Source organism: Vipera berus (genome assembly GCF_964194415.1).
Source record: "Vipera berus genome assembly, chromosome: 3".
NCBI classification, from domain to species: domain Eukaryota; kingdom Metazoa; phylum Chordata; class Lepidosauria; order Squamata; family Viperidae; genus Vipera; species Vipera berus.
The window spans coordinates 64,455,838-64,470,797 of NC_138204.1; the positions used below are offsets into that span (position 1 = coordinate 64,455,838).

Consider the following 14,960-nt stretch of genomic DNA (forward strand, 5'->3'; position numbering starts at 1 on the left):
GAGTTATTGTGTATGAACCCAAAGAGCTGGGTTAATTAGGAAAGGGCGTGGCGGCGTGGTGCTCTTCAATACGTCGGACGTGAAGTTTCAGAGCCCTTCAACCGCGCGGGTTGGAAAAGTACAGCATACACACATACGCAAACACACAAGCCCCCCCCTCTCTTTCTTTCTCTCTCTCGGGAAACCGCTCTATATTTTTATCTCGAATGTCTCCGCCCGGACACGCATGCGCATTGTCTTCTACGGGCGCTCATCTCGCGGTCCGAAGTGGGGGCGAGTGATTCTTCCTTTACATTTTTGTATTTTCTCGGGTGGTTTCACGGAAAACTCCCTCGTTGGGAGGCGACGGATTGTGAGGGGGGGGTAGTTTCCCCACTTGCATACCTCAAAAGAGTGGGTTTGGGGAGGCTGCTGGTTGTTTTCGATGATGAAATCTAAACAACCTGACTATATTGCATGTAAGTTGAAAGAATTTGCTAGTTAACTACAATACGGGGAGTAAACGAAGCTGACTTCTCCTTTGCAGTCATACGAATAAGCTGTAGGCATCTTCAAAAATTTCTCCGGACAGCAGATGTATGTATGTGTATGTATGTATATTTAGCTTCATGGATTGGATTAATATTGCCTTATAGAGTAGTGTTTGTCAACCTTGGCAACTTTTAAGTTGTGTGGACTTCAACTCCCAGAATTCCACAGCAAGCAAGCAAGTTGGCTGTGGAACTCTGGGAATTGAAGTCCACACATCTTAAAAGTTGCAGGGTTGAGAAATATTGCTATAGCTTATCAATTTTAAAATAAGGACAGTTGTTGTGGATTTTTTTTTGTCTCCTGCAAGGACATAGAGACATACAATCATCTCTATGCTTTTGGGAAGCTCCTCCAGCTTAGGTGTTTAATAGTAAAATATGAGTGAAAAAACCCAAAAGTGGAATAAATTTTGGAAAATTATTCCACTTCTTTAACACTTTACCTTGTTCATTTTGTGTTTTCCTTCCAGAAATCTGAAAGCAAAATGTCATACTATCTTGATGCCGAAAATGTTCCAGAAGGAGAAGGAATATATGTTCGAGAGAATGATCAGCTCTTTATGATAAATCAAGCTTCAGGAAAAGGAATTAGTTATACTCCAAATTCAAGGCCATCAAGATTGTTCTCCAAAGAATTCTCTGTTGAACTTTGTGTCAACAAGGAAAATGACAATGGAAGGACAGATCACTTTATCTTTACTTACACAAAGGAGGGAAGTCTTCGGTATTCTGCTAAGTCTCTTTTCAGCCTAGTTTTGAGCTATATTGCTGTCAATATTAATCATGTCGATTCACTGAATGACTTTCCAGAACAGATAGCAGAAAAGCTTTTCTATGCTGCAGATGCTAGGCAGAAATTCATGGAATCAAAAACAGGGCTGTATGCTTTGCAGACGTTCACTAATGCTTATGGATGCTTAGTGCTTCAGAAACTATGCTTGAGAAATGGGTAAGCACATACTGTTTGCTATTAGTATGTTTATGCTAATGGAACATATATACTGATTTTCAAGAAAGTGTAAAATTGGAATGCTCTGTGAAATTAAGTCAATGTAAATGGGATAGGTTGAACCGTCCTTCGGGAAAGGGCGGTATATAAATCTAATAAAATTAATATCTATTTTTTGAACCGTTACATAGCTGGAAACTGAAGAATTATCGCTTCATTTGCAGTTGAAAGATATTATTTAAATCTGAAGTTTAATCTTACTGGCTTGATATTTATAAGCTATTCTTATTAGTTTATCATAAGTTTTTAAATTTGTGCTGCTGTTGTGACTTTGTTGTTGTTGTAAACATATAAGTTTACAAAGGATACAGGGTAGCCTTCTTCAACTTAATTTACCTCAGAAATGTGTTAAGACTTCATGCTCATAGCATTTGGAGTACTCCTCCCCCGGGCACATAAAATACCCTATTGAGGAAGCATTTTCTATAGTATTAGATATTAAACGTACAGGAATACTCCTTGCAACCTTCTTAACAGAGTCACTTGAAAATAAACTGTATTGACATCTAAAGAAAAATGAATTAAGGCTTACTCCTTGCAGCTTTGCACCTAACTATGTTTTGATTCCAGCTCTACCTGCATCAGTTTTGCCTTTTGTTGAGATGCTTTGTAAATTGTAAATGAAAGAAAATTGGTTTTGTTGTAGTCGTGCTTTAGACAATAAGCCCAATCCTTGCTTTAGCTGCAGAACATACACAAGCAGGCAGTTAGACCAGATTACCTCTGAGATCCTTCCTGACTGTACTGTATGATTTTACCAGCACATCTCTGCATGAGTTCTTTTCGATACTACATTGAAATGGAACTGAGCGTAATTAGAAGTGTCTTAAGCTGGGCATTAACAAAATCTGTGGCTGCTTTTTCCAAAATATATGAGACCCAAACTACTTTCCAAAACAAGATTATTTTCTCACAATATGTTGTTTGTTTGTAAAGATGATTAGTAGCATTAATTTTCAGCAATGGAAGACAGTGCCCAAGACAATGCTAAGTTGTAGGAGCTTACATTTTTGTTTTCATTCTTTACAGTTCTCTAATTATCTCTGAAAAACTTGAAGAAATTAAATCTTTCCGAGGCCTGACACATTTGGATTTGTCCTGTTGTAAGCTTGGTGATGACCATGAGCTGCTAGAGCATGTCACCAATGAAAGTCTGTCCAGGTACAGTAATAATAATTGTGAGAGAAATTAGCATTCTCATTTGTTTATTGCTCAAAGAACTATGGCAAATGAAATCAGTTCCAGTTTTAATTATAACAAGCCTGAAATACATTTATCTGTTACATGTCAAATAAATTATTACAGATTTATTGTTCTAATGGTTGATTTTGTATGTGCTAGCTGAAAGTACATGCTACATGCCGCTATATGCCACTATTTATTTATTTGTTAGATTTATATCCCAACTTCCATTCAGGAATTCAAAGTGGCAGGCATAGCCCTCCTTCCTCCTCATTTTTTTCATCAAAGCGACAACCCTGTGAAGTAGATTGGCCTGAGAGAGAGAGAGCTACTGACCCAAAGAGCTGCTGAGGCTCATGCTTGATTTGATTCTGGACCTTTCTGGTGACATCCTACATCTTACCAATTACAAGTAGTCGTTGACTTACAACCATTTGTTTGGCGACCACTCAAAGTTACAACAGCACTGAAATGAATGACACATGATTGTTTTTCACACTTAACAACCGTTGCAGCCTCCGCATGATCGAAATTTGGATGCTTGGCAACTGGCTCATACTTACGATGGGTGCAGTGTCCCAAAGTTAGGTGATCCCCTTTTGCAACCTTTTGAAAAAAAAAGTCAGTGTGGAGGCCAGATTCACTTAACAACTGGGTTACTAGCTTAACAACTGCAGTGATTCACTTAGCAAGCGTGGCAAGAAAAATCATAAAATGGGGCAAAACTCACTTAACTTCCTAGCAACGGAAATTTGAGGGTCGTTTGTGGTCGTAAGTTAAGGACTATGGTATATTACCTTGGTTCTCTCTATACAGGTAATTATAAATAAGTGCTTTCTTCCTTCACAAGGATGCACTTCACAAAGGCAGAAAAAATGTAGAAGGAGGAACCAAAGGAGCTTTTTCCAAAAGGCAACTGAACTTTCTTGGGGGTTTTTTTCCCCTTTGATAATATTTTGCTTCTCATCCAAGAAGCTTCCTTAGTTCTAACTGGATGATTGAGAACTTCCATAGACACATAGAAGGAAGTACTTAAATTTTCCTGTTATTTCTCCTTATATATCCCATATCCCAGTCATTCTCCCAGCCCTCAGATTTTAAGAGGGTGTACAGTGGGTTTACATGCTATATGGTGGAGCAGTGGGCTAATGCCTCCTTAAGTAACACCAGCTGCCTGCAATTAGTGCAGGTTCGCATCCCACCAGGCTCAAGGTTGACTCAGCCTTCCATCCTTCCGAGGTAGGTAAAATGAGGACCCAGATTGTTGGGGGCAATTAAGCTGACTTTGTAATAATGCTGCTTGGGAGGGGTGTGAAAGCCCTAATAAGCAGGCATATACATAGAATGAAGGCTACTGCTAAGCTTGTAAGCCGCCCTGAGTCTTCAGAGAAGGGCGGGATATAAATGGAATAAAAATAAATAAATAAATATCATGCTGACCTGTAATAAAACCAGTTTGATTTATGATTTGAGATGTTATATCAATCCAGCAATTACAGGTTAGTTCACATACCAGGTTAACCAAAACATGATTTAGTGCAGTATCTAAATCCGGTCTATAGTTCAAACAACAGCTTTTCTTGATTACCGTATATACTTGAGTATAAGCCGAATTTTTCAGCCCACTTTTTGGGCTGAAAAATTCCACTTCGGCTTATACTCCAGTCAACAAAAAAACTTACCGAGGACTTGTGCGCGGCCGAGGCTTTGGTGCTTCCGGAATCGCGCGCACCTCTCCCAAGCCACCGCCGTCCGAGACCTGCCGAAGTTTGGGGAGGTTTGGGGAGGTGCGCGCGCACCTACCCAAACCTCCCCAAACGGCAGGTCTCCGTTCCTCCGCGCCCTGCCTGCCTGCTTCTTTCCGCAGCGGAAAGAAGCAGGCAGGCAGGGCGCGGAGGAACGGAGACCTGCCGACGTTTGGGGAGGTTTGGGCGCCTCCCCAAACCTCGGCAGGTCTCCGTTCCTCCTGCCGACGTTTGAGGAGGTTTGGGCGCCTCCCCAAACCTCCCCAGGTCTCCGTTCCTCCGCACAGACCTGCCGACGTTTGGGGAGGTTTGGGCGCCTCCCCAAACCTCCCCAAACGTCGGCAGGTCTCCGTTCCTCCTGCCGACGTTTGGGGAGGTTTGGGCACCTCCCCAAACCTCCCCAGGTCTCCGTTCCTCCGCGCAGACCTGCCGACGTTTGGGGAGGTTTGGGCGCCTCCCCAAACCTCCCCAGGTCTCCGTTCCTCCTGCCGACGTTTGGGGAGGTTTGGGCGCCTCCCCAAACCTCCCCAGGTCTCCGTTCCTCCGCGCAGACCTGCCGACGTTTGGGGAGGTTTGGGCGCCTCCCCAGGTCTCCGTTCCTCCTGCCGACGTTTGGGGAGGTTTGGGCGCCTCCCCAAACCTCCCCAGGTCTCCGTTCCTCCGCGCAGACCTGCCGACGTTTGGGGAGGTTTGGGCGCCTCCCCAAACCTCCCCAGGTCTCCGTTCCTCCGCACAGACCTGCCGACGTTTGGGGAGGTTTGGGCGCCTCCCCAAACCTCCCCAGGTCTCCGTTCCTCCGCACAGACCTGCCGACGTTTGGGGAGGTTTGGGCGCCTCCCCAAACCTCCCCAGGTCTCCGTTCCTCCTGCCGACGTTTGGGGAGGTTTGGGCACCTCCCCAAACCTCCCCAGGTCTCCGTTCCTCTGCGCAGACTTGCCGACGTTTGGGGAGGTTTGGGCGCCTCCCCAAACCTCCCCAAACGTCGGCAGGTCTCCGTTCCTCCTGCCGACATTTGGGGAGGTTTGGGCGCCTCCCCAAACGTCGGCAGGTCTGCGCGACGTTTGGGGAGGTTTGGGGAGGCGCCCAAACCTCCCCAAACGTCGGCAGGTCTGCGCGGAGGAACGGAGACCTGGGGAGGTTTGGGGAGGCGCCCAAACCTCCCCAAACGTCGGCAGGAGGAACGGAGACCTGGGGAGGTTTGGGGAGGCGCCCAAACCTCCCCAAACGTCGGCAGGTCTGCGCGGAGGAACGGAGACCTGGGGAGGTTTGGGGAGGCGCCCAAACCTCCCCAAACGTCGGCAGGAGGAACGGAGACCTGCCGACGTTTGGGGAGGTTTGGGGAGGCGCCCAAACCTCCCCAAACGTCGGCAGGTCTGCGCGGAGGAACGGAGACCTGGGGAGGTTTGGGGAGGTGCCCAAACCTCCCCAAACGTCGGCAGGAGGAACGGAGACCTGGGGAGGTTTGGGGAGGCGCCCAAACCTCCCCAAACGTCGGCAGGTCTGCGCGGAGGAACGGAGACCTGGGGAGGTTTGGGGAGGCGCCCAAACCTCCCCAAACGTCGGCAGGAGGAACGGAGACCTGCTGACGTTTGGGGAGGTTTGGGGAGGCGCCCAAACCTCCCCAAACGTCGGCAGGTCTGCGCGGAGGAACGGAGACCTGGGGAGGTGCCCAAACCTCCCCAAACGTCGGCAGGAGGAACGGAGACCTGGGGAGGTTTGGGGAGGCGCCCAAACCTCCCCAAATGTCGGCAGGTCTGCGCGGAGGAACGGAGACCTGGGGAGGTTTGGGGAGGCGCCCAAACCTCCCCAAACGTCGGCAGGTCTGCGCGGAGGAACGGAGACCTGGGGAGGTTTGGGGAGGTGCCCAAACCTCCCCAAACGTCGGCAGGAGGAACGGAGACCTGGGGAGGTTTGGGGAGGCGCCCAAACCTCCCCAAACGTCGGCAGGTCTGCGCGGAGGAACGGAGACCTGGGGAGGTTTGGGGAGGTGCCCAAACCTCCCCAAACGTCGGCAGGAGGAACGGAGACCTGGGGAGGTTTGGGGAGGCGCCCAAACCTCCCCAAACGTCGGCAGGAGGAACGGAGACCTGGGGAGGTTTGGGGAGGCGCCCAAACCTCCCCAAACGTCGGCAGGTCTGCGCGGAGGAACGGAGACCTGGGGAGGTTTGGGGAGGCGCCCAAACCTCCCCAAACGTCGGCAGGAGGAACGGAGACCTGCCGACGTTTGGGGAGGTTTGGGGAGGCCCCCAAACCTCCCCAAACGTCGGCAGGTCTGCGCGGAGGAACGGAGACCTGGGGAGGTTTGGGGAGGCGCCCAAACCTCCCCAAACGTCGGCAGGAGGAACGGAGACCTGCCGACGTTTGGGGAGGCGCCCAAACCTCCCCAAACGTCGGCAGGTCTGCGCGGAGGAACGGAGACCTGGGTAGGTTTGGGGAGGTGCCCAAACCTCCCCAAACGTCGGCAGGAGGAACGGAGACCTGCCGACGTTTGGGGAGGTTTGGGGAGGCGCCCAAACCTCCCCAAACGTCGGCAGGTCTGCGCGGAGGAACGGAGACCTGGGGAGGTTTGGGGAGGCGCCCAAACCTCCCCAAACGTCGGCAGGAGGAACGGAGACCTGCCGACGTTTGGGGAGGTTTGGGGAGGCGCCCAAACCTCCCCAAACGTCGGCAGGTCTGCGCGGAGGAACGGAGACCTGCCGACGTTTGGGGAGGTGCGCGCGCACCTCCCCAAACTTCGGCAGGTCTCCGGACGGCGGCGGCTTGGGAGAGGTGCGCGCGATCCTGGAAGCACCGAAGCCTCGGCCGCACGCAAGTCCTCGGTAAGCTCCGGGCGGTCACTTGCTTTGCGTCTCCTGAGGGAAGGGGGGGCAACTGGAGCGGGCGTGTTTCCTCGCCTGCTGGGCGCCGCGATTTGCCCGGGGAACGCGCGGGCCCCGAATGGCAGCGTGGAGCGAGGAAGCGGACAGCCAGGGCTTCCCCGAGAGCCGCGGCCACACAGGGTATTCCTGTGTATTCAGGCTTGCAAAATGGCGGATCGAGCCTCTGCTGGCGGCGGAGGCTTGCAGAACGGCGGATCGGCTTATACTCGAGTCAACAACTTTTCCCAGTTTTTGGGGGTGAAATTGGGGGTCTCGGCTTATACTCGAGTCGGCTTATACTCAAGTATATACGGTAATAGTCCACGTAGAAGTGTTTTCTGGACATGCGCATGTATGTGTATAGCACACAGACTGAGGACAGTTTTTTAAGCAGAGAGTCTTAAAAGAGTGACTGCTTAAATATTTCAAAGAAAGAAAGGTACTTTTTCATACTAATACACGTCATACTTGTAATCCATGTGATACAAAAAGCCCTGTTTAAATAATGAAATCATAAGTCCAGATTAATAGTGTCATAAGTATTTAATTCACGATTCTTTGAAGTTTGTTCAAATTTGCAACTAAAGATATACAATGAATTGGGTTAGATTAATACATTAACCAGGTTTATTATTTATGTAGACCTTATGTCGCTTAGAAGGTCGGCAGTTTGGCAGGTCGAATCCCGAGTGCCGCGTAACAGAGTGAGCGCCTGTTACTCGTCCCAGCTTCTGCCAACCTAGCAGTTCGGAAGCACGTAAAAATACAAGTAGGAAAATAGGGACCACTGCGGTGGGAAGGTAACAGCATTCCGTGCGCCTTTGGTGTCTAGTCATGCCGGCCACATAACCACGGAGAAGTCCTCGGACAAGCGCTGGCTCTTCAGCTTTGAAACAGAGATGAGCACCGGCCCCTAGAGTTGGAAACGACTAGCACGCGTGTGTGGGGAAACCTTTACCTTTACCTTAGACCTTTGAGACAAATAAACTTTAAGGTACTAAAATGTGTTTTCTGAATCAATGCTCTTTTTCTGAACATTATTAATGTATGATATTTGTGATTACATAAAGAGTTCACACTGGTCTCAATTTGAGAGAGGAAACCTGAAATAATAATTGATGCTTTTCAGGAAATACTCTTTAACAATTAACATTACCCCAGGTATTTCTGTAAAAACTGCAATTTTTACATTTTACTTCAGTTTAACTCATCTTCTCCTGAAAGATAACTGCTTATCAGATTTTGGGCTTCGCAAAATGACGGCACGAGTTCGAGTGATGAAAAGAGGCCTTGAAAATCTCTCAGTATTAGACTTGTCCTGTAAGTATAAATTAAGATTACAGAGCTTGTACAGGTAGCCCTCAACTTAGAGCCATTCATTCAGTGACCATTGTAAGTTATAGGGGCACTGAAAAAAGTGACTTCTGACCGTTTTTTACACTTATGACCGTTGCAGCCTCCACACGGTCACGTGAGGAAAATTCAGATGCTTGGCAACTGGCAAGCATTTATGACGGTTGTAGGGTCCCAGGGTCATGTGATCAATCTTCTAACCAGCAAAGTCAGAACTTTAAATGCAGCCTATGGCTTGGTCAAAGACATCCCATTATGCGTATGATAACATCATTATACTGGCTGCCAATTTGTTTCCAGGCAAAGGACTAGTAATTCAACTTGGAATATATACAGCTTATATGAAAGTATATCTCTTTATTTTTTACCCTCTTAGTGAAGGAGGTTTGCTTACAGTTTCTCGAGGTTACCTTGTAATGACTCGTTGATCTTTCTCAGAAGCTGTTCGGCTTCTTTAGAATGCACTCACTGCCAAATATATTGTTTATGTTTGCTTTAACAAGATGAAGACGTATTTTAAACAAGAGTTCAAATTCTAGATTTTTACTATTTTTAATTTTAATTTTGGCTTCATGTTCTGGTTGTAAATTGCTGAAAGACTTCAGTGATCAGGTTAAATAAATACGTGATTTGTTATTTAACTTAATTCAATTTAATGTATTAAACTTATATGTTCCCCAACTCCCTTGAGTAGAACTGAGGTTACTAGTTTGAATAGAGTAAACAAGATGGTACAATATCCTTGTACCTGGAACAGGAGTTTCTGATGGCAAATATCTAATCATTATTCACAGACAGGTAATCCTTGACTTGCAACCATTCGTTTAGTGACCATTCAAAGTTACAACGGCACTGAAAAAAGTCTTATGACCGTTTTTCACACTAATAATCGCTGTAGCATCCCCATGGTCATGTGATCAAAATTCAGATGCTTGACAACTGACTCATATTTATGACGGTCGCAGGGTCCCAGGATCATACAATCACATTTGTAACCTGACAAGCAAAGTCAATGGGGAAGCCAGATTCACTTAACAGCCGTGTTACTAACTTAACAGCTACAGTGATTCACTTAACAACTCTGATGAGAAAGGTCATAAAATGGAGCAAAGTTCACTTAACAAATGTCTCAGTTAGCAACATAACTTTTGGGCTCAATTGTGGTCATAAGTTGAGGAATATCTGTAGTGGGAAAGAAAAAGTGCAAATGTCTGTCCTGAAATTTGATATTTCTTCTTTTTTTGTGTGTCAGGTTTATACGCTACTCTAAGCCAGGGGTCTTCAAACTTGGCCCTTTTATGACTTGTGGACTTCAACTCCCAGAATTCCTCAGCCAGGTACGCTGGCTGAGGAATTCTGGGAGTTGAAATCCACAAGTCATAAAAGGGCCAGGTTTGAAGACCCCTGCTCTAATCCAACAGGACTCTGAGTGGCTTATGTTTCTTTCCTACCATAAGAATATTAAAGCAGTAAGACTGTATAACAAAATAATAATTTCAGTAACAAAAGCAATATTACGTAGAGCTTAAATCCACCCAGAACAATAACCTCCAGATCCTCTTCCAAGCCTTTCTAAAAAAAGTTTTATTTTATGGCTTTCCTAAAATATAACAAATTAAGGCTAATCTAACCAGAAAAGGTAATATTTCAAAGAAGAGAGGCTGCAGTCAAGAAGGTATCATTTCATAAGCCTTGGACATGACAGCACCTGAAAGAAGAGACCTAGAAGACACCTACCGTGCTCAGTCTTCTTCTTCTTGTGCCATATCCGTTATCGGACGTTGCCGATCATGTTGCCGATCCTGTTTTTATCAGCAGCTGCACGAAAAAAGCTGCTGAGTTTTGTCCAAACCAGTCCCTTAGATTTTGAAGCTTCGTAATTGTGTGACGATCCATAGTTTGTTATTTTATATTTTCTTTTAATTCCTAAGGCACCGCTTAAATGTAATCAGACTTGTTAAAATATAGTCCTTTTTTGGCAAGGAAATGAAGCTTTCCAAACCCCTTTCAGTTAAGTAACAATAATAGCTTAATTGGTGTGCTGTTTAGCATTTCTAACAAGGGTCAAGTTAAGAAACATTTAAGTAGCTTTGGGTTACTTTATCTCTTGTATGCCCTTTAGTGTTTGTAAAACAGCTTTCATTTTAATGCGATATTGTTTTTATATAGATAATCCAGGAATCACAAATAAAGGAGTTCGGTATCTGCGTCCTTTCAGAAAGTTGAACTATTTGGATCTCTCTGGGACTGGCCTCAGGGTAAAAAGAAGCATTTAATTTGTTTAACATCCAGATTTAGGCACATGTGTATTTTACACACACATACGCACACATCCCATACACTATCAGATATAAAAAGGTTAACATTTCTGTCTTGTCATAAGTCTTGTCATTGACTTTGTTGTTTTATAGAGTGGGTGGGATTCACAAACTAATCTTAAGCCATGATTTGTTTTAAACATTGCAAGGAAACATGCTGATAAGATCTGGCAGAGTCAGTGTGCTTTGAGTCCTTTCTGTAAAACAGTATAATCTATTGAGGCCTCCTCAATCATGGCACACACCCTCTGGAACGATATTCTCTTCAGACCCATATGTCACCCACCCTGGTTATACTCCAGGAGGCGGTGATATCCTTGTTCTAGGCCTTGGGAGAGAGTAGCGTGAGAGTCTTTGTAAGATTTTGCTTGCTATGATTGTGTTTTACTGAGTTCCTCTAGATACATATCATTTGTTTGCACCCGGAATCATCTGGAGCTAGGCGTCCTTTCAATCAGTAAAAATAAATAAATAAATAAAATCAGTGTGTGGTCACCTCATTGTACTAAACTATAAAGCATTCTTTACAAACAAAAAGGCTGAATTTGCTAAGCCAAACCATGGACATCACTGTGTGACATGAACGTAGCCCATCTATTTTGGTTTCTCTTTATTGCTAGGACACAAAAGAAGTCATTGATCAAATCCAGACACTAATAGACCTAGTCCGTTCGAAGATCCCTTTAAAAGAATTTGATCATAGCAGCTGCAAAACAGAAGGATGGGCAGAGCAGGTACTTTCTACATTATCAATATCCATTTTTAATATAAAACAGTAAAACGAGTCTGAACGTTTTAAAATGTCAGGCTTCAATAACAAATGTTTTTTTTTAACGCTTAAACATTTTATTCATAAAGTATAACTACAAGAAGATATGATGTACAAACAAAATGTAACATTGCTTGTATAATAAAACAGAATATACAAAATAGTAATTAAATGTGTAACATTTGAAGAAGCATATCCATAATATATTAATGTAGAACTAGCTCAGTCCTTTGACATGTTATTAAATCTAACCATGTAGATCATGTTGTTCCATCTTCTCAGTTTTTATACAATGTATTATTTCAGTATGACAGTTATATAATAGATTCTTAATATTCTGTTATTTAGATGCATTAAAGTAATACATATAGATAAGTGGATATTCTATCAATAATAATTTCAGCTTTGTATATTATTACAAGTATTATTTTACATAATATAATATATAATATATTGTAGAGCCCTTTGAGGGAGAAGGTTGGTTTAGAACAGGGGTGTCAAACTCAATTTCATTGAGGGCCGCATCAGCATTGCGGTTGCCATCAGGGGGCCGGGTGGGTATGGCCTGGGTGGGTGTGGCCTACTGGGAGGGCGTGGCTAGAGTGCTAGAGTACTGGGGGGGCATGGCCAACTCTGCATCGTTCGCATCAAGGGTGCCTATGGGGGCCTGGGCAGGAGTGGGACAGATCTGAGGGTCTCTGGCAGAAGGAGGGTCTCTGGGCCAGGGCCAAGGCAATGGGGGCCGTTCCCTCACTGTTTCCAGGATGGCTTCGCGGGCCACATGAAACCACTTCGCGGGCCGGATCTGGCCCCCGGGCCTTGTGTTTAACATGTCTGGTTTAGAAATATAAATAAATAAATAAATAATGATTATTTAACAAGAAGTTTTTAAAATGAATTATTACTTTTGGTTTAAGCTTGTAAAAAGGATAACTATTAGAGAGATTATAATGCATATTCTTTCAATTCAGTTAACTGTATCACTTAGTTTTGACATTAATGATACTTGTTCATCTTAAGTATCATAATTATGCACAATTAACTAATATTACATTTTACATCTAGGTTGATTGTCATACAGAGAAGTAGAACTTTTTTTTCTTTTTAGCTTTATCAGTATACTCAGTATGGAAATTAACTTTTTCAGGTTATCTTGCAGTGGAAGCATGCTGTCCTAGAAGTAGTTAAGCCAAAAGAAAGTATAAAATCTAGACTAGCAGCTCAACATTTCTGTAAGTAATTGAATAAAGACAATTGTGTCCCAGATAAAACTACTTTTTAAAAATCGATGTATATTTTTGCTCATTGAAGCTGTGAGCCAAAGAGGCTGTACACACACAGATGGTAACAGTTAACTTGAAATGGTTTTTTTTTTAAACTTCTCCTCTCCTTGTGGAATAAGATTCCTACTTTCCTCAGGCTTCGTTTAAAATGACTGGAAGAATTAAAATAGTAATCCTTTGAACATCTGGAAGCCTTCAAAATGCTTTATCTGTATAAGTTAATGTTCTTTTCTTGATGGTGTTGGCCAAAACAAAAAAATGCAGTTGTGGCCACTTCATGAGAAGGTTTTTGTTGTTGTTGTTGTTGTTTGCAGATGGAAAAAGACCCAGAGCAGAAGGATCTCCAGAATCACTGTTAGGAGAAAAGCAAAGAGAAAATTATGAGAACTTGCAGTTCTACAAAGAAAGAACAGAGATATCAGATAATCCTTTACCACAAAGAGACATGGAAATGATGGAAGAATTACCAAAGAGAAGGAGAATTGCAACTGAGCAGAAAAAACAGCATCTTCAGTCAGACCTCTTTAGCTTTTCACAGACAGAATGGGACCTGCTAAACTCTTATTGAATAAAGTAAACATTTTTAACTAATTGGCTGATGTTCAGCTTTGTCTCTCTGAACAAAAAAAAAACTTGGAAAATAAATGATGCGTTCTATTTTAGCAGTTAATGGGCTGGAAAGAAGTCTTCCAAAATCATCATTATCATCATCATTATGATTATTATTTTCAAACTACTATAAAGAATATGAAACGCTCGCTGTATCCCAAAGATGCTTTTTCACGAGGCAACTGGACTTTCTTGTTTTTCTTTTTTTTTTTATTGAAAAGTTTTACAGTACATTTTAACTTTAACAATCCCCCCCTCCCCCCACCCCTACCTAACCCTCCCTATCCCTCCCATCCATTCCCCCCTCCCCCCCCCCGACTTCCCAGAGCTAAATACAGGGTATAAAAACAAAGAACAATCATAAGCATCCATATGCTAACAACAATAAACTATTAATTCTATCACCCTCCAGCTCATATAAAATGATTACAAGCAATATTAATATTACATATAAAAAGAAAAGAACAGAAAAGGAAACTTACTCAAATGCTAAATGAAATTTCTTAGTCCCATATTTGTTCTGGATATAATCAATCCACTTTTTCCACTCTATAATATAACGTTCTTGCGAATGATCTTTCAGGTAAGCCGAAATCTTTGCCATTTCCGCCAGGTCAGAAACTTTTAGAGTCCATTCTTCTATAGTCGGCAGTTCCTCCTTTTTCCAATATTGACCTATTAAAAGTCTTGCTGCTGTGATTAAGTTCAGCATCAACTTAACGTCCACAACAGTAGCTTCTGTAGTTATGCCCAACAAAAACAATTGCGGACAAAACTTTATCCTTTGCTTAAAGATCTTCTGCATGTTCCACCAAATTTTTATCCAAAAAGCCTTAACCTTTTTGCAGGTCCACCATATATGAAAATACGTTGCATCTTCGCCACCACACCTCCAGCATTTAGGCTGATAATTCGGATACATACTTGCAAGCTTTTTAGGGTCTAGATGCCATCTATAAAACATTTTATAAAAGTTCTCTCTTAGGTTTTGGGCTTGCGTGAATTTTATGTTCCTCACCCAGATCTTTTCCCACGTGTCCATTGTAATAACATCTTGAATATTCTGAGCCCATTTTATCATACAGTCTTTAACAAGTTCTGTTTCTGAGTCAATTTCTATCAATGCAAGATATATCCGTTTGATATGTGCTGGACCCTGGTTTCTAATTTGCTTTATCAAATTTTCATCGGTCATTGAAAAACCAATTTTCTGATCTTCTTTCCACCTGGCCCGTAACTGAGTATATTGAAACCAAGTTTGAACGATCTTCTCATCTCACAAGAGATTGTACGGCTTCAAACAC

General features: G+C 43.7%; 1 protein-coding gene across 2 annotated transcripts; it reads left to right on the plus strand.

Annotated features, from left to right (window-relative positions):
- Positions 1-269: 269 nt before the first annotated feature.
- LRRC42 (leucine rich repeat containing 42) lies at positions 270-13,717 on the plus strand. 2 transcript variants are annotated; one of them, XM_081322643.1, is made up of 8 exons: positions 270-458; positions 1,001-1,479; positions 2,569-2,700; positions 8,526-8,644; positions 10,847-10,935; positions 11,616-11,729; positions 12,912-12,996; positions 13,362-13,717. In XM_081322643.1, the coding sequence occupies exons 2-8, from the start codon at positions 1,016-1,018 to the stop codon at positions 13,613-13,615; spliced, it is 1,257 nt and encodes a 418-aa protein (XP_081178769.1). In that variant the 5' UTR covers positions 270-458; positions 1,001-1,015; the 3' UTR covers positions 13,616-13,717. The 2 variants fall into 2 exon arrangements, with proteins under 2 accessions (XP_081178769.1, XP_081178770.1); XM_081322644.1 differs by having other exon boundaries at positions 310-576.
- Positions 13,718-14,960: the final 1,243 nt, after the last annotated feature.

What these genes read in the sequence shown, in the direction of transcription:
- LRRC42 (XM_081322643.1), top strand. Translation starts at nt 1,016, where the DNA reads ATGTCATACTATCTTGATGCCGAAAATGTTCCAGAAGGAGAAGGAATA. An exon ending in AAACTATGCTTGAGAAATGG is followed by an intron (nt 1,480 to 2,568) that starts GTAAGCACATAC and finishes CATTCTTTACAG; the next exon opens with TTCTCTAATTATCTCTGAAA. An exon ending in ACTAGCAGCTCAACATTTCT is followed by an intron (nt 12,997 to 13,361) that starts GTAAGTAATTGA and finishes TGTTGTTTGCAG; the next exon opens with ATGGAAAAAGACCCAGAGCA.